Source organism: Heteronotia binoei, chromosome 10, assembly GCF_032191835.1.
Source record: "Heteronotia binoei isolate CCM8104 ecotype False Entrance Well chromosome 10, APGP_CSIRO_Hbin_v1, whole genome shotgun sequence".
NCBI lineage: Eukaryota > Metazoa > Chordata > Lepidosauria > Squamata > Gekkonidae > Heteronotia > Heteronotia binoei.
This window is the reverse complement of record NC_083232.1, coordinates 70,333,895-70,353,927: the sequence shown is the minus strand read 5'-3', so window position 1 is coordinate 70,353,927 and position 20,033 is coordinate 70,333,895. Positions and strand designations below refer to the sequence as shown.

The following is a 20,033-nucleotide window of genomic DNA, read 5'->3' as shown; positions in this document are numbered from 1 at the left end:
CATATTTCTTTGATATGCATCCTGTTAGCTAAAACTGAAAGTAGAGTTTTATAACCATGATGGGGAAGGGAATAGTTGGGGTATTTCTTTGTGCTTCTTCTGTACCTCATTCTCGGCAAGCACCCAGATGGGGCTTAGATGGCTGTAATGAATCAGATGCTTGTTCCAGGTGGAAAGCCCTTTTGCAACCAGGGCCTCTCTCTGTTTTCACAGAAAGTGCCCTGGAGCTGTGAGTTGGCGTACCACTATTCCGCAGCAAGTGAGATCCTCTGACAAGTGGTTTTCACTTGCTGTGGAATAGCGGCACGCTAACTTGCAACTCCAGAACAACTTGTGCAAAAATGGAGAGAAGCCCCAGTAGCAAAAAGGCTCTCCACCTGGAACAAGTGTAGAGTGAAATCGGTCTCAATTAAAAGTTTATTCTAAAACGGAACTTTATGTGAGCATTACTTGCAAGTCTTACATCTCTCTCCCCCCCCCCCCCCCATTTTACTATTAACGTTTGGGAAATTGTGCCCCCAGTTCAGTGAAAACAAAGAAATAAAAAAAACCACCAGATTTATCTGCAAATGTGGGGACTTTGGAAAATGCTGTATCTTGACTGTGGATAGCCATGTTGTGTTCCTCTATATACACAGGGTCTAAAGGAAAAGTCCTCTGTGCAAGCACCAGTTGTTTCTGACTCTGGGGTGACACTGCTTTCACGTTTTCATGGCAGACTTTTTACGGGGTGGCTTGCCATTGCCTTCTGCAGTCATCTACACTTTCCCACCAGCAAGCTGGGTACTAACCTTTGGCTATTTGAGATGGGTGTCTACAGGACTTCTTTTGTAGAAAAAGCCCAGCAGGAACTCATTTGCATATTAGGCCACGCCCCAGACATCACTACAGTTTAACATGGGGCTTTTTTGTAGAAAAAGCCCAGTAGGAACGCATTTGCATACTAGGCCAAACCTCCTGACACCAAAACTGTGTTCCTGTGCGCTCCTGCTCAAAAAAAGCCCTGGGTGTCTATGCTTGAAGCTGTCTATGCTTATAGGGATAAACAAGAATTGTATGTTATTGGACATATAAAATCTGTACACTACACTTTATTTTTCAAAGACATTTATCTGTAAGCAAGGCTAGATTTTTTATCTAGTTGTGTGGTTACAAAAAAGGAAAGAGTCATCTTCAATTCATGTACAAGTTTCAGGTATGTATGGTCATTAAAAAGTTGTATGTATAACTCTTTCCTTTTGTGTATAAACTAACTGGGGGGGGAGGTTAACATTATATTCAGAGCTATCCTGTCACAGGTGGGTGTGGGTGAGAGCAAAGTCCAAGTCCAGTCTGGGGTCAAACCAGAGTTCAAATCGAAACCAAGTTAAGTAACTGAGTCAGGGGGTGGAGAGCAAGGTCGGCTGGAGCTGGGAGTCAGAAAGTCGGAGAGTTCAAGCAAGAACACAAGAGCCGGGGTGGATGCGAGTCATCATGAAAGCGACTTGTTGCTTCCATGGAGAGCCCAGCCCTGAGCAGGGGGCTAAATGGGCCTCCAGTGAAGCTCCAGTTAGCACCAGAGAAGCTCCTGTTAAAACTCAGGACTCAGCAACTGCCTTCTTCATAGTCGTGCGTCCCTCCAACGAGTCACTAAGTCTCAGCAGAGTTGCTCCCTCAGCTGAGCTACCCATGGGTGTGAGTCTGGTGGGCTCCCTGCTTGCAGCTGTGCCTCCTTCTCTGCTGCTGTGTCAAGTGTGGGGAATGCCGACTCAGGTGGTGGCAAGCTGACAACTTCAGGAGCAGTAGAGGGGTCAGCTACAGGCTCGGCTACCAAGTCAGGTGGGAGTCATGCATGGTTACCATTGTTGCCCATGCCACATCTTATTTTTGTGTAAATACAATGTGTGTGTTTGTGTGTGTGTGTGCACATACAGACAGACAGACACAAGCTGAGGAAATTGGTATTCTGAGGTCAAACAATTTCATATTATTTCGTTATTACTCTACAATTCCTGCCTGCAATACTCCGTCTGCTTTTAAAAGAATCCTTAAACAAAACCATATCATATTACTGACTATGTCATGTATGTTCTCCTTTGGAATGTATATATTTTGCAGAGCAAAATTTGCAAGCACATGTAGAAGATATGTGGAAGACAAGATGGCTTTCCAAAAAAAGGGCTGTTTAATTTTCTGATGAAGCAAGCCCCTTCCCCCATGCTAGGCATCTAAAAGAAAGGAAAGCAGTACTAACCGTCATAGGGATTACATATGCCAAAAATGATGTCACCTTCTATCTTCTCCAGAACATCAAAATTCTCCACATAAAACACCAACTCAGGTTTCCCACTTATCTCTTCAAGCTGTGTTTTGTTGGCATTAAACACCCCAACCGAATAGATAGTGATACCACCCTCTCTCAGAGCCATGGCAGGAGTTTTTACTTCATCTTGTGCTTCTCCATCTGTCAGCAAGATGAGAATTTTGTTCACAGAGGATCGTGATCCTTTGGATTGCTTGAAATACTCAGCCACAAATTCCAGTGCTTGCCCAGTGAGCGTGTTCTCTTCAATGGCTACCATTGTTTCAATAGCGTCAATTATGTCACTTTTTGCTGAATACTTGTTTAGTGGAAATTCTTCTTTAGCGTTGCCGCTGAACTGGACAACACCAATGCGTACTTGATCTAAGCCGATGTCAGATTTGTTTACCAGATCACTCATAAAATTCTTCATTTTGTTAAAATTCGCATAACCAATGCTACCAGAGCTGTCCACTAGGAACATGATGTCCGCTTTCATTTCCTTACAGGCTACAGAAAGAAAACAAGTCATTATTCAGATGATGCACTTAAAATGAAATAACTGCCACAAATGATTGTTGATCTGGTTTAACAGAAAGGACACACCACAATGCATCAGTAAATATCTTTGTAAAACCTCTGAAGTCAAAATATACTCAGAACCTTTTGCTGGGGCTGAAGACATAGCTTCTTTAATGACTCTGTTTGATGACATAAAACAATATGAATGAATACGGATATGCAGCTTGAGAGAGAGCTTGCATGTTTTAAAATAAATACTAATTACTAATAACTAAATATAATAATGAATTACTATAATAATCTATTGATTAAATCCACAAATAATAACAATAACAATAACCTAGGGAGGGCAGAGTTTTGAGAAGAGAGGAAGCAGGACTGTGATGTCATAAAGTCCACCCTCCAGAGCTGCCCTTTTCTTCAGGAAAACTGAGGTCTATTGTATGGAAATCAGTTGTAATTCTAGGAAAACGCCATCTGCCCTGCCCCTTTCCGAGGCTGGAAACTCTAACCGGGAGCCCTGTATTTCCTTCATAATATCTATTTGCTCTTATACTAGTTTTCAGAACCCCAGATGTTCATGCTCCCTTAGAGGTAAGTACTTGGGTTTGATTGATATCATTGATTAAGGATCAAGGTTGTGTTTATTGAAAGAACTACCAGTGGTATTTCTCTTACCTTCCTCAGTGCATAAATCTCGGACAATCTCAGCTTGTATATCTTTCAAGGAGTCAAATTGTTGCACAGAGTAAACCCTTGAGCCTGCAATCTCATGCAGTTGTGTTTTATTAGCATCTTTTACACCAATGGCATAGATGTTCACCTTTGCATTCCTCAGCATCTCGGCAGGTATCTTCACATTATCATGGGCTTCTCCATCTGTCAACACAACAAGATGGCAGGGTACTTTGTTTCCACGTTGTTGCCTTGCCTTTTCGAACAAAGGTAGCATGAATATTAAAGCTTTTCCAGTATATGTATCTCCTCCTAATTGGTTGATATTATTAATAGCTTTTTCTAAAGAGTTTCTTTTAGTGTAATCATCAAGTTTAAAGTGTAATTTAATAGAAGAAGAAGATGAATATTGAACAACGCCAAATCGAACATGATCAGGTCCAACATTAAAGAGGTTAACCACTTCCTTCAGAAAATTTTTCATGTCATTGAAATCTGACCAGTGAATGCTTGAAGAACCATCAATGAGGAAGTAAATATCAGCCTCTTCTGTGTCCATACATCCTATGATAAAAGAGGAATTGAATTAGATAATGAAGCTAGACAAGCACAAGCAGTAAGCACGAGGAGTTGCATCAAAGTATTCTGTTTTAAATAGGTACCACTAAACCTTATTGTACCAAAAGCTTGCTGAGAAGAATGTTACTACACTGGTGAGTGACATTAGGGGTGTGAACTGGAAAAAAATATTGTATTGAGAAAAAGAATATTGGGTTTTAACGATTTTTAGAAATGTATCATGAAGACTTGTTGAGTTCCATTTCCAGTGCCTTTATCAGCTTCAACTGGTTAGCCCACAGCAGCCTTTCCTGGACAGAAAAGACTTGGCTACTGTGGCCTTCGACACCTAACGTAGATTTTTGCAATAGGTTGTATTTGGGACCTCCCTTGAAAAGTGTTTGGAAACATCAGTTGATATAGAATGCTGCAGCCAGGAAGCTGACTGGAGTGGATCTATATCACTATAATATCATGGTTCATCTTCACTGACTCCCCATCTTTTTCCAAGCCCAATTCAAGGTACTAGCTGTGATATTTAAAGCCCTGTTCAGGGTAAGACCAGCATTCCTTAAGGACCTCTACTTCCACACAAATCTATGCAACTACTATCATCTTCTGAGACCCTGCTATGAGTGCTCCTGCCTTTTGAATTTAGGCAGGTTAGCAATGAGAGAGAGAGCCTTCTCAATCATGGCATCAAGTCTGTGGAACAGTGGGATATTTGTTCCTTCCATCACTGTCTGCCACCGGTTGAGGAAGACTTTTTTGCTTTTGTTTGGTTTTGTTCCTTTATTGACCTATCCTTCCTGCCTGACATTTCAATGGATGGCTTTTTTACATGTTTTATTTGTTGTTTTAACTGATTTTATAAATATGTTCTTTAGCTACCTTGGAGGCCCTGTTGGGGACAAGGGTGGGATATAAATTTATTAAAGAGAGCTAGATGTCATTAGCATGATGATAATTTCCAGCCATTTACTCTGATTAGGTGATCTTAATCAGTGGCCTCATACAGATATTGGAGAAATACTGAACCTTGGGAAACTTCCCCAGGACATTGCCTTCTTAATGGAAATTTTACCACTTTCCAGACAAAAAGAAGGCCAATGACATTATAAGATACTACCAGAAATGGATGCCACATGTTTCAGCTGATCCAATAAGATAGAATGATTGATTATATCAAAGGCTGTTGATGTTCTATAATTTAAACACATTAAGCTGCCTTATATTGAATCAGACCATTACTCCATTAAGGTCAATATTATCTACTCTGACCGGCAGTGAGTCTCCACAGTCTTGGGCAGTGGTCTTTCACATCACCTACCTGTTTCTTTTAACTGGGTATGCTGGGAAATGAACTTTCTGCATGTCCAGCGGATGCTCTACCACTGAGCCACAGCTTTTCCCTTCTCTAGCAGGCTGAACATTTAGGGAAGCCAGGGTATTCTACATTTACCCAGAACTAGAGAGAACTGACATTCTCAGTTATGGAGGGAGAAGAAAACATCTGGAGGAGACATTTTGAAATGTTGATATGGATAGGAAAATGAGGAGGAAGGAAAGAGGCAAGATTTCTTTTACAGAAGAAGGACTGAAAGAGACATTACAGTACATTCTTAGTGGCAGTGTTTTGCCAGTGAAACAAGGAAAACGTAGACTGGCCAAGTTATACAGGACTTTTCTTCAAGGAAAGGTGTTGCACCAATGTAAAAAATAAACACACTCAGGCCAGGCGGTTTCATGCAGACTTTAAGAGCAAAACAAGGAACAGACAGATAAATTAGGGATTATTAACAGAATTATATTAAAGGCTTTACCTGTTTTGAGCAGTATTCTTCTTTCAGATTGGACATAAAGTGTGTGCTGTATTCGGTTGAAGAGTTTCTTTTGGAAAATCTTGGTCTGACTTGGCAGGTCAGAAAATTTGGGAAGTTTTATAACATTTCGTTCAGGTGGATATGATGCGATCTCAGTTAACTGGGTAGCATTAGCTCCTTCAATGCCTATGGCAAATACTGTCACACCAGCCTGTCTGAGAAGAGTAGCTGCCTCACTTACGGAGTCATTTGAAGATCTGTGTGTGACAACAGTGGCTATTTGTTCCACTCCTTGAGTCTTTCTGCTTCCTGCATGTTGATCAAAAATTCTTTTCCTGGTAATATTAATGGCAGCACCCAAGTTAGATTTCCCTGGCCTTGGCGAAAAGGTCTGAATTTTCTGCAGAATATCAGTTTTGTTTGTTTCAGTCTTTAGTAACGATATTACTTGCGGCTCAGTGCTGTAAGTCACTAGGCCAGTTTGTATACATCCTTCCTTCACATCGAGCGAGTTTATTGTGTCACTCAAAAATGATGCAACATAACGGGAGTTTTCATGGGAAACGCCTTCATCCACCACAAATACTATATCTGCAACTGAATCACGTAGACACTGTGGAACTGGGAGGAAAGAGCACATATTAGTAACTGGTTTGGGCCTGCTTGATAAGACTTTGTATATGTTACACAGCTGTCAATCTGTGCACCATCTTTCTTCTGTCAATGCACTCATACCCTTAGAAATGAAAGAAGGTACTCTACCACTTGCCACTGGTGCTTATAGGTAAAGGGGAGATCCTCTTTCCCTTTCAGTTGCACTGCAGTGGCAGTTCCACTTGCAAACTTTTTAAATCAGCCATTACTGCATGTGATGCAGGACAGAAACACATTACAAAAGCTTCAGTGAAATAGGCCCTAAATCTGTTTTGCTCCACATATTGAAAATATCCAAGCCCTTCTTAAGTTATGCTTCACACATTTATCATGGAGCTCAGATGCACCGAAGCATAACAACATATGGGGAACCATATTGGATCAAGCCAATGGCCCATCCAATCCAACACTCTGTGTGGGATCACACTGGGAATTTGGCAGGGCAGTATCCCAGCTTTGAAAAAGCCAATGCTCTTTGATGCATGCCGCAATAATCACACTCTGCTCTGCTGCCAGGAGAGGCACAACCTCACATATGCAAGAGGAGCATTTAGAGATTTGCTACCAGGAAGTTCCCAGTAGCTATTTAATCTGCTCTCAGCCTGTCCTAAAATGAGGTTAGTATTGGGCAGGACTCGGTGGCATGTGTGTGTGTATTATCGTGCACATTAAATCCAGAGGGGAGACATGGCTAGGTCAGGCCAAGTCTTTGGTGTGACCACATCCTAAGTGTCACACAGTGGCCAAAACCCAAGTGTCATTAGGAGATCCATTACCAGAGCTCCAGAAGTCCTTTCACTTTTGCCCCCCTCACCCCAGCACGAAGAATACAGAATACAGACATAGTATTTCACTTATACTTTGTGGCTAATAGCCACTGATGGACCTCTGCTCCATATGTTTATCCAATCCCCTCTTGAAGCAGTCTATGCTTAGAGCTGCCACCACTTCCTTTGGCAGTAAATTCCGTTTGTTAATTATTTTTTGTGTGAAAAAGTACTTCCTTTTATCTGTTTTAAACCTACTGTTCATCAATTTCATTGAGTGCCCATGAGTTCTTGTATTGTGAAAAAGGGAGACAAGTACTTCTTTTTCTACCTTCTCTATCCCATGCATAATTTTGTGAACCCTCTCAGTCATGTCGCCCCCTCAGTCGTCATTTCTCCAAGCTAAAGAACTGTAACCTCTTTAACCTGTCTTCATAGGAAAAGTGTTCTATCGCAAAATCATTTCAGTTGCCCTTTTTTTTTTGCATCTTTCCCAGTGTTTTATCTTGTTTGACAAGCAGTGACCAGAACCATACACAGTGTTCCAAATGAGGCTGCACCATAGATGTATAAAGGGGCATTATGACACTGCCTGATTTGTTGTCATTTCTCTTCATAATAACCCCCCAGCACAGCATATGCCTTTTTTAAAATTGCAGTTGCACTCTAAGACCGATTTTGCACTCACCTTACACCACTCTCACGTTTGTCTTCTCAGCGCGATGTCCTTCTGATTTCCCACTTTCGGCACTGGGGCTGCAGCAAGCATCAGCGTTTTTGCACAGCAAACAGAAACCACAAAAAACCAGTTTCCGTTTGCTGCAGAAAAACACCGATGCTTGTGCAGCCCTGGCACAGATAGTGGGAAATTGGAAGGATAGCACACTAAAAAGACGAACATGAGAGCGGCATAAGGTACATTCAAAATCGGTCCAAGTTGATGTTTTCAGTGAGTTGTCTACCATGACTTCAAGATATCTCTCCTGCTTAGTTACTGCCAGTTTGGAGCCCATCAATGTGTATTTAAAGTTGTGTGCACTACTTTGCACTTGTCCATATTGAATCTCATTTGTCACATTGATGCCCACTTGTTCAGTCTGGACAGATCCCTCTGGAGTGCCTCACGGTCCTCCCTGGTTTTCATCATCTGCAAAATTCACTACTTACTCCCAACCCCAAATCATTAATGAACAAGCTAAAAAGCACTGGGCCTAGTACCAAGCCCCACTGTACCCCACTGCTTACCACCTTCCAGTGTGAAACTTGCCCATTTTTATTTGCTGTTTCCTGTTAATTAATCAGTTTTTAATCCACAAGAGGACTTGTCCTCTTATCCCATTACTTAGGAGCCTTTGATGAGGAACTTTATCAAAAGCTTTCTGGAAATCTAGGTAAACACCACCTACTGGGTCACCCTTGTCCACATGCTTGTTCACCTCCTCAAAGAACTCTAAAAGGTTAGTGAGACAAGATCTTCCCATACAGAATCTATGCTGATTCTTCCTCAGTAGCTCTTGTTCATCAATGTGCCTACTTAATTCTATCTTTAATAACAGATTCCTCTCTTACCCAGTATCAATGTTAAACTGACCTGTGGGTAATTTCCTGGATCTCCTCTGGGACCATTTTTAAATAAGGGGATATTAGCTACCTTCCAGTTCTTGGGAATGGAGGCAGATTTTAGTGATAGACTGTGTACATTTGTCAGGAGATCCACAAGTTCACATCTGAGTTCTTTTAGAACTCTTGGATGTATGCCATCTGGGCCTGGTGTCAGTTTTTAAATTTGCCCATCAGTTGTAGAACCTTGTCACCTCAATCTGACTTTCAATACCACTCCCGAAATTGATGGTTCTGGATTGGACAAGCATCTCCCATCACCCGCAGTGAAAACAGAGGCAGAAAAAGCATTCAGCTTCTCTGCCACTTCCCTGTCATTTAGTAATCCTTTTACTCCTTGGTCATCCAAGAGTCCCACTGCCTCCCTGGCTGGTTTCCTGATAGTAATGTATTTGAAGAATTTTTTATTATTGGTCTTTATGTTTTTTCTGCAATACGTTCCTCAGAGTCCCTTTTTGCCTGTTTGATAACCAACTTGCATTTTATTTGCTGAAGACCATGCTCCCTTTCATTTATCTCATTCGGACTAACATTCCATTGCTCACAGGAATCCTTCTTACCTTTTACTACATCTTTACTTTTTCGTTAACCATGCAGGCTTTTTAAAGCACCCATCTGTATCTTCCCTAACTTGTGGTATGCATTTTATCTGAGCATCTAGGACTGTAGTTTTAAATCCTGAAGGGATTTGACCCTCCTTACCTTTCCTTTCAGTTTCTTATTCACAAGCTCCCTCATTTGAGAGAAGTTACCCCTTCTCAAGTTAAATGTGGTTATGTTGATCTTTTGGGGCAACTCCCTATTTACTTGCTTGCAATGCTTGCAGTTTCAGTTTCCTAACATGTGGGGAATGTCCTTACTTTTTCATATCATGGATGAGGTTTTGACTGTGGGACTACTAGGACAACTCTCGCCCACTACCACCACCTTTTTGAGATTGTATTGCATTGTTTTCCTTACCTTGTGGGGACACCTTGCTATCATTTACTGTCACACTTGGTGCACTAGGTGTTGAGATGATCACACTTGGTGGACTAGGTGTTGAGATGATCACAGCATTATCCATTTGTATAGCTTCTCCAATAACTGTGGACATGTTTTGAGAAAATGCTGCAAGATCCTTTGGTGTAGCAAAGTTATAGAAAAAGGGTTGTGTAGCCACTGACTGTAGTTCCTGGGCAGATGCAGCCTGCATTCCTAAAGCTATTATTTTGATCCCATCATCCTGCAGCCTTTTAGCGGGTCCCTTCACATCATCTTCTGATAGACCTGAAGTTGTGACCACCACAACTTGGTTTCTATCATTTCTTGGGACTTCGAAAAATGTTTCATGGACCTTTTGTATGGCATTCCCAGTCCTTAAAGACCCACCCCTGTACAACACATTCTTTTTAAGGTAGTTTAACATGGGAGTTCTGCCCTTATAATCATCCAGTCGGAATTCAATCTGCACATCATCACTGTACTGCACAAGTGCAATACGATATTTGTTTGGGCCTACTGGCAGACTACTGATTACTCTGTTAACAAATGATTTCACAGAAGGGAAGGACTTTCTGCCAAGAGCATTTGAGCTGTCAATCAAAAGGACAACATCTGTAGACTCAGAGGCTGAAAAAAACCCAGAGAAGTCAAGTTAGTGCATAATCTCAATACAGATATATTCAGACAATAAAACAATTTAGTTTGATCAGTGCTTTTTTTTTGGGGGGGGGGAGTAATAAAAATAAAGAGAACAGATTTCCATTATTCTCCCCTCAGAACTTTGGAGATTCTCCCCAAAAGGTACTGGAACTCAGTACTGGGTGAGTACCGACACAAGAAAAGCCCTGGGTTGGATCCTTTTTCTGCTGCTGCAGGAGGAGGAAGGACCCATTTAGAGCTCAAAATCCTATGGTGGCAATTATGGGGCAAAACCACATAGTATACGATTGTAGTGAACACTAGAATTAGAGAAGATCAACCCTCTTTCCTTCTTTGTCAGCAGAAAAGCTTGTATATCTCTTCCAAGCCCCAGGTGAAAAACTTTTAAAAAGCAATTTCATATACTTTTGGAAGTGACAAAGGTAGCTCTAGGAATTGTGGAAAATTCTATGGCTTTGTCATAGGTTTTTCAATGATTCCTAGAGCTACCCATTGTCACATCCAGCAGGTACTTTTGATAAGTATACAAGGCTGCATTAAAAAAAAAAAAGTCTCGTGATTCTGCACCACCACCAATCTACCAGCAAATAGCCAGGCATTGCCCGGCAACTCTAAACTTGTAGGTTCAACCCACCGCAATGTGGAACTGCTTAAATAAAGAGGGTACTTTTAAAAAAAAACCCTTGGCACAAATGCACACAGATTCTAAAAGAATTTCGCAAGAAAAAAGCCAGTTCCCAAAAGAGTTTACAATCACATCCACAGAACTACCCATATTAACATTGTGTGAAAAATTACTTGATATGTTTTCAAAAGGATATTTAAGTACCAGGTTTCTGTGTTATAGAAGTCTGTGTCCCAAGAACAATGAGGAACAAAGTCAGAAACATCTTCAGTTTGCGTACTGATGATCCAAGAGATAGACCTAGGAATTAAAAAAAAAACCAGTTTTATACCTCCAAATGAGCTTGCAGCTGGAGTAGAAAATCAGTTGAAACTAACTCAATGTTGCAAGTGAAGTCTAGTGTATACTGAACCATTTATTGCCTCTAACATTTTCAGCACAGAGAGTGCTAGTACTTATACATCTACTTACGAAATAGAAGCAGGGGCAATGTTTCCTCTAAGCCACAGAGTCTTGTGAGCAAAAGTTCTACTTTGTGAGCTACTGGCATTAAAGTTGTGAGCTTGTGCATAAATTAGTGTGCTCTGGGGTCATCTTTCCTGAGCTAAAACAAAAATGAATGAGCTGGAGGCTATAAATCTGTAAGCTAGCTCATGCTAACTCAGTTTAGAGGGAACACTGATCAGCGGCTGATACAGTGACATGGCATCAGGCAGGCCATGAATGGGCTTTCTTCAGCAGCCAATGAAAATTCAGCCACTCAAAACAAGTATCCGTATGCATACAAACTGTTTTTTGTTTCGACACATAATAGACGAGATTGACAGAGTAGTTGATCCCAAGGCCACGATGGGATTGCCCAGCAGGTTTTGAATTATTTGTTAAGCATTAAGCCCCCAACATGGTAACACAAACAGTTTTAAAAACCCTTCTCAGTCTGAAAGTTATTTTATCATTTTGGAAGTGGTGTGTATTTCTGGACACAAGCAAGCATTAAGAATCTATTAAGAGTTTATAATCAATAGGAAAGCATAACAGACGGAGATTCAGGACCAAAAGTTCCATCTTTTCTTCCATAGCAAAACCAATGGTCTCTCTCTGGGTCTTGGCAGCATCACTCCTCTGCCATGCAACCTGGCCTCGGCTCTCTTCTTTTTGATGGCATTGTTCCCTGCCTCCACATAGGGTTGCCAGCCTCCAGGTGGGGCCTGGAAATCTTCTGGAATTCCAGCTTATTTAGAGATATCAAAGATCAGTTTCCTGGAGAAAATGGGGGCTTTGGAATGTGGACTTTATGGCATTATACCATGCTAGGGTCCCTCCGCTCCCCCTGCCCCACCTCCCCAAATCTCCAGGAATTTCCATACCCAGAGCTGGCAACCCTACTCTACTAGCTATGGAGCTAAAAGGACACTCCCTTTGTCATAATAGGTTTGCTCCTGTCACTAGATCCACCGCGCCCATTCCATTGGCAGTTATCAGATTCATTACCATGCGCCACAGTTGTTTTGGAGACCATTTCCACATCCCCACATTGACATTTTAAAAACTGCACATTATGTGAAATTTTCTGCAGTAGATTTTTCTTCACCAGACACAAACCCAAAGTTTTCTCCTTCTTACCCTGCGAGTTTTCAGAACTCGCTAAAATAGGGAATTCCAAAAACGTGGACTAAGAAGGAGAAAACTTTGGGTTTGCACCTGGTGAGGAAAAATCTACTGTGGAAAATTTCACATAATGTTCGGAATTTCACTGTTGTGGAAATGGTATGGGACTAGTGGCTGTCCCTAGCAGTTGACTTAGAATGGAGAAGAGTGTTAAGGAAACAGATAAATTTATTTTGCTGTATATCTTCATATCATCTCGAATGTTAGCAGCCAAACTACAGCAAAGGAAAAACAAGCAAACTCCCTCCACTAACGAATACATGTGCTCCATTTCCGTCATTCTTTTAGGCTTAAATTTTATTTACCTCAGCATTCCTCTCTACTCTAGCTGTCATGTTCTTTTTATTCAAAAACTAGTTATGTACAACAGATGGTTTATATATGCTGATTATAGTTTGAAATCTATCCACATATATTTTTTTCTGTAACGAAACTTGATCATCAGTTTCAAAATGTTATGCTATGTAATTTGTAAGGTATTGTTTCTCTTCTTGCGAAACGTTAATTAGATTCCTTTGAAACTGAAAACTACTATGAAAAGCCAATTCTCAGTATGTTTTGGGAAAGTTCCAAGCGGATGAAAACAAGGCTCTAAGGTGCCTGCAAATTCACATTTTCCATTGGTTCCTGGAAAATTAATATGCAATGCCCTAACCTGCCCCTTCAAATACCACCATTCTCACACACTCCCTGGCTATCTCTCTTGCTCTTTGTTATAGCCTTGATGATTGTTGCATGCATACAGTAGAAACCAGGGGTCGCTTTGTAGAAAAATAGGTGGTGGAGCTGATCCAAGAGATTGTTATGCAGCTCCACCTACTATTCAATGGACAAGGTGGGGAGGAGGAGGGGGGACCCTCAGAAAGGTTCAGGAGCTGCACTCTTGTGAGCTCCTGCTGAATCCGAGGCCTGGTACAAACATATAAGTCTGGGTCCAGGTTAAACAGAAATATATAGACAGGGAAACAAAGAAAGCAACAAAATGTGAGGAAACCAATGGTGCGGACATACCCTGTATCTTGCAGTTCAGTTTCAAATTAAAATGTGACTTCTGAACATGCTATGAAATTACTTTAACGTTTTATTAATATCCCATATCTGTATGCAAATTTAAATATACTTAGTTGGATCTTTTGGCACATTTTTGTCCTTCTTTTCCCCAGAATCCTTCTGGGCGTCCTCAAAAGGTAATGTTGGGGGGTCAAGGGACCTATCTAGTACATAAAGGCCAGGCAATGTAGGAAAGGAGTGCAGCGAGAAGAATCAGGCAAAATTGCCCTTCCTGTCTCTAATGCTAGCAAAGCCTCTTCCACTAAAGCAATGCTCCTTTCCAAGGTTGGTCTTAGCCAATAGGTAATTAGGTTGTTAATGATAGGATATTTTGGAGGACATTGGTTCACGGGGTCACCATAATTCAGAAGCAACTTGAAGGCACTTAATGTACATACATGCAAATATAGTTAGGCCCACTATGGGGGCCCTAACTGCCAAGAGCCCTGCCCCTGGGTCAGAGAGGGGAAAAGAAAAAGTGCAGACTCCCACCTCAAGGGATGGGCATGAACCAGGAAAATGCAGTTTGGTTTGTGGTTCATGGCATACACAAGTCACTATAGCATTTGCACCTGTCCGCTCTGGAGTTCAGGTAGTTTGCTGCTCAGCGGCAGCTGCTCACGCTTGACCCATCCAGGGCTGGGCCAGCCAGGTTTTGGCTGCCCACCTCACATGGGGTGAGGGCTGCCCCTTGCTTGGCACCACAGGGAGTGGCCCCATCCTGAACTTGTGACCTGAGCCCTAGAACAGCTAAGAGGGCTCCTTCTTCTCTCATACTATTTTCCTGCGCCAAGTAGACATGAAGCCCCCTGCTACCCGCAGGAGTAATTTTGACTCATGCAAACTGTTTGGGGCAAGGCAAGATCCCCTCTTCCACCCACACCTGGTTCTGATCCTCATAGGGCCCCTCTGGCACTTCTAAATGGAGCTGCTACCAAGAACTTGCAGCTGCAAGTCCCCCCTGGTGAAGTCATGTCCAATGTTACATCTAGTTTGATGCTTTGTCTCATGGGGGATTTGAACCTGAGTCTTCCAGTCTAGCCCCTATTCTCTGAGCATTAAACTATAGAAATGTTTAAATTGGGAAATTACACGGATGTTCTATTTTGCCTGAATTTTATCATTTGCCCCCACTTTTATAAACTGCTTTACAGATGTTTTAGTATGCATGAAAGTTGCAGCTGGAACAATTTAGATGGTTTACTTTATTGCTTTTTAAGAGATAAGTGCAATTAACTTATTTTGTGGGGAAAAGGGAGAAGGTTTGAACAAAAATAGCTTTAAGTAATCAGTTCCAATTAAGCTGTGACATATTCAAAAACATCTAACAGATTTTTTTTTATATAATAATCAAGTACAGAGAAATGAACTTTTCAAGAGTTAATGCGTTGATTCCTACATAGTTTGTTACAGTAGAAAAAATACAGATTATTTTATTACAAATTTCTTTGACATGATCCAGCGAAAGTCAGTTTGATTATGGTTAACTTCCAAAGTGGTTCCAAAGGAACTTGCCCTTGACTAGTTTAGCTGGATCAAGCTCTCCTACATTAATATCATTTATAAAAACAATATATATTTATTTAAAGGTGGCTTTACAACAAAAAACTCAGTACCATAGTACCAAAAAACAGTAACTCTTCCATGGCAAGGCACTTGACAGGTGGCTTACAACAAAAAAACAATCAGATGGTAAAAATAGTAAAACAATGAATGACACAATAAAACAACAACAAAGACCGCCTCCTTGTCAGGCAGTGATAGATACCCCACATAGCTCCAGTGCAGTTAACTATAGCAATATAGAAAAGAACAGATGTTGATAATCTTGTATTTCTATCCAATGAAGAGGGAAAACTAAAGATTTTAGACTATGAAATAATCAAATACTATTATTGTGCTATCAAAATGCTAAATGTTGACATATAGTGAAAGCTGTATGTATATGCTAAACATCTGTCAGTCAATGCAAACAATTTGGTGATCATTATAAGTGGGGAGTAGATGACAGAATTTCTTAATTCAATATGTTTTCCTCCAGCTGTATCTATTACATGCATATTTTGATGTTACATTTTATTGGAAATCCTTCCCTAATTAATTTTTTCCTCATAATTGCAGTAACCAAAATTAAGAGCTAAGTTTTTTTGGTGTAGTTTATTTACCTTTCTTTAAAGTGTGTGTGTGTGTGTGTGTGAGTGAGTGTGAATGAGTAAGAGTGAGAGTGCATGTGCACATGTGTGTGTGTGTGAGAGAGAGAGAGAGAGAGGACAAAAGTACAATCCTATACAGAGTTCTAATTCATTTGAAGTAAACTGGCTTAGAAGGATATACTACTGCTTAGCATTGTACCATAAAGGGGAAATATTCAGAATTCACCAGTGCATCACCTAGAAATTGATTGGGAGGCGGAATCTAACATTTTCTAAAAGCTAGAAAAAGCACATTTGTGTTACATGGATTCATTTTAAAATGTCTCCAGACCACCTTCTCAATCAGATTTCTGTGGTGATTTCCATCAAAACATTTAAGTTTTTTTTTGGGGGGGGGGGAACCAAGAGTGAGCTTAAATTCCCTGTTGGGAAAAAATGACATGTTAAAAGTGCTTTACTCGGATGAATATAATTGTACTGATATGTTTTTATTTACCTCTGTAGGCAAGTGCGATATAGAAGAGAGGTAGTAGTAAAGGTAAAGGGAGCTGTCATGAAAAATTGTGTGCTGGAAAGGTGTGGTGTGAATAGTTTGGACAAAACCTGCAAGCCCATATGGTTATAGTTCCACAAGGATGGAGCAATTATCCCTAAAACAAACTTTGCAAACAAACATCAGAAATTAAGATCTGAGATTCAATTCAAACACGCATACACAGAGACTGCAACATTTGTAAAGACTGATACCTTTGACATCATTTGATGTGGATTGAAACAAATTCCTCTCTATCCATGAAAAATGTTATTTATTTTTCAACATTTGCTCTTTAGGAGAAGTTTCCTGATCTAGCAAATAACTTTAAAACATGTCTACAGGGACTAAACCTGAAACATTTGAGCAGCCTTTCATAAGCAGCAAATGAAGACACTCACCAACCAATAAGATGTTCATCGCTTCATCTCTTGCAAAGTGGCCTCAGGAAAGACTGACCCTTTTATGAGCAGCTCTGACAGCAGCATCCCATAAATCTATTCACAAGGCAGCAGTGAGCAATCGCCAAGTCAAGGTTTCCAAAGCCACTCAAAGGGAGCATCCTCCTCCTCCTCGGCCCAGTCTCCTCTTTCCATTACGTCATCGGTTATTAATCCACTGTCAAAACTCCAAAGTGGCAAAGGTGGAGCTTGTATTGTACATGGCATGAGTTCTTAGAGGCTCTCTTTTCTTCTTCTTTTAAACAAAAATAAGTCACTTTCAATTTCAGAGCTGATTTCTTCCTGCAATTACACTGTTTACAGCTTGACAGAGGAGAACATTGTTCTTTCCAGTTCCAGGAGGCTGATAACCTAACTTCCCCCCACCCCCACCCCTCTCATGTCACTTAGTTTTCCTCTCCATGCTGCTTCTTATCATGAGCTTGATCTTATTAGTCAAATAACACAGTAACACCCCCTCCCCTGCAAGGGCTCTTCTTGGAGAAGCATCTGGAGAACTTGGCAAGACACCTTCGAAAATAAAGTGGGGGGGGGGGGTTGGGGAAGAGACATGCTTGTACAACTGTAGGTTCCTTCCTGAAGACCAGAAAGACACAAGATCCAAGGCTCTTCTGCACAATCAGCTTTTGTGCACTTGTTTCCCAATGAGACAAAACAGTCTGTACAGCTTGGCTACCAGCAGCATACCCGGCTTGGCTCTCAGGTTGTGCAGCTGCCACTGGACCCAGCACGGCTCCCAGCCTCCTCTATCCACAAGAGGTGTGTTCTCTTGAGATTAAACCCGTTGTGTATTTTTAAAAACATTTCAGATTTTTATGCACACCTGGGGAATCCCCCAAGGGTACAGAAAGATCTGCTCAGCCTCTGTGTGGCCCCAAACTGCAGATTTAACTATCCACAGATGGTGGCAATGGGTGGCTAATAGTATACAGATACACAGACACACTAGATGCATGGATAGGATATAAATGAACTTCTGCTAAGACTATGCTTATTATTTATTTGTTTATTTATTACTTAAATTTATATTCCACCCTCCCTGCAAGCAGGCTCAGGGCGGATCACAACATAAAAACAAAAACATATAGAATCAGTATAAATAACAATTTAACATCAATATCATATTACCAGTCCTTAATAGATGGTAGTGAAGAGATGAAGGCAGTCACTGCAAATTAGATTTGCAAAATAAAATTCAAGCAGCATAACAAAAAGAGCATATAGTATAAGTGGAGCTTCATTTTAGCTTCTGATAATTTGTATTTCTCTAACACATTTCTTCCCCTTCATTAAAGCTCAGTTTCTAAATTCTAACTTAGATTCCCATGTTTTTAATGATTCCCATGTTATAAAGTACATGGTGTAGGAGAGGAAGCTGAAGCCCCTTTCCATATGTGTCACAATCCTGATCCAGATTCCCCGAAAGTGAAGAGAACCCCCATATCATATCTGATTGTTACACAGGGGAGTTGCTACGGAGTTGCTGAGCATTGCCATAGCAGGTTGATCAGGAGCTGATGGACCAGGACATCAGGGCAACCCACAATACGTACAAGCCCCGAGCTACATGCCTCTCTTCTGGGAAGTCAATGAGTGTTTCTACTGGCAAGCATCTTTATCCACAAGAGTTCTTATGATATGAGGTTGCCAGGTCCTCCCCTGCAAGGGGCAGGGGTTGCTAGATCCAGAGTAGGAAACTCCTAGAAATTTGGGGATGCAGCCTGGGGAGGACAATGGGTACGATGGGGTACAGAGTACCAAAGCATCCATTTCCTCCAGGGGAACTGATCTCAATAGTCTGGAGATGAGCTGCTATTCCGGGGGATCCCCAGGTCCCACCTGGAGGCTGGCATCCTAAGCCCCAGGCCATCTTCCATCTGTCCAATGTTTCAATGTATTTCATTATCACAAATCAGTATCAGCATAATTCAGAGCTGGTGTGCTCAGAGCTGGGAACTTGATAGCTCCTTTCTGCCCACTCCCTCCACCTTTTTGCCAGCTATAAGGTTGCAGCTAGGCTCCTGTAAAGGACAGAGAGTAGTTGCAACAGATGAATTCCTGGATGAAGGGCATTTTTCCACAACCTGTATAAATAGTTCTGACAAAGACATCTCATACAAAGAAAACTCTCCAGCTTTTCCCATTTACTTCACCTAGGGTTGCCAGCCTCCAGGTTGGGCCTGGAGATCTCCCACTTTTACAACTGATCTCGGACTGGCAGAGACCAGCTCCCCTGGAGATAGGGTTGCCAAGTCCAATTCAAGAAATATCTGGGGACTTTGGGGGTGGAGCCAGGAGACATTAGGGGTGGAGCCAAGATCAAGGCTGTGACAAGCATAATTGAACTCCAAAGGGAGTTCTGGCCATCACATTTAAAGGGACGGCACACCTTTTCAATGCCTTCCTTCCATAGGAAATCATGAAGGATATGGGCACCTTCTTTTGGGGCTTATAGAATTGGACCCCCTGGTCCAATCTTTTTGAAACTTGGGGGGTATTTTGGGGAGAGGCACTAGATGCTATACTGAAAATTTGGTGCCTCTACCCCCAGAAATAGCCCCCCCCCAGAACCCCAGATACCCACGGATCAATTCTCCATGATTTTCTATGGGAATAAATCTCCCTAGGGAATAACAGAGTTCCCAGCAGACATTTCCCTCCCCTCCCCCCGCTTTCTGACGACCCTGAAGCGGGGGGAGGGTCTCCAAACCGGGGGATCCCCTGCCCCCACCTGGGGATTGGCAACCCTACCTGGAAAAAATGGCTACTTTGGAGGATAGAGTCTATGGTACTATGCCATGCTGAGGCCCCTCCCCTCCCCAAACCCCACCCTCTCCTGGATCTCCTCAAAGTCTTCAGGTATTTTCCAACACAGACCTGGCAACCCTAACTTCATCTAGGGAATGATACTATTAGCATTTTGATACTATTAGCATAATGATACTATTAGCATTTGCTCGAAAAACCTTCAAACAGAATTTGACTTTACTGCAATAATAA

At 41.5% G+C, this 20,033-nt stretch overlaps 1 protein-coding gene across 1 annotated transcript in view; it reads right to left on the bottom strand.

Annotated features, from left to right (window-relative positions):
• The window catches only part of LOC132577923 (collagen alpha-6(VI) chain-like), a 76,349-nt gene extending 59,256 nt beyond the window's left edge, over positions 1–17,093 (bottom strand). The window contains exons 1-6 of the mRNA XM_060247712.1: positions 16,974–17,093; positions 11,374–11,469; positions 9,861–10,511; positions 5,860–6,480; positions 3,482–4,042; positions 2,234–2,791 (exon numbers count right to left, since the gene is read on the bottom strand). Coding sequence (XP_060103695.1) covers positions 2,234–2,791; positions 3,482–4,042; positions 5,860–6,480; positions 9,861–10,511; positions 11,374–11,469; positions 16,974–16,992 — 2,506 coding nt within the window. The 5' untranslated portion in view covers positions 16,993–17,093. The remainder of the gene's footprint in view (positions 1–2,233; positions 2,792–3,481; positions 4,043–5,859; positions 6,481–9,860; positions 10,512–11,373; positions 11,470–16,973) is intronic.
• Between the last annotated feature and the right edge of the window lie 2,940 nt (positions 17,094–20,033).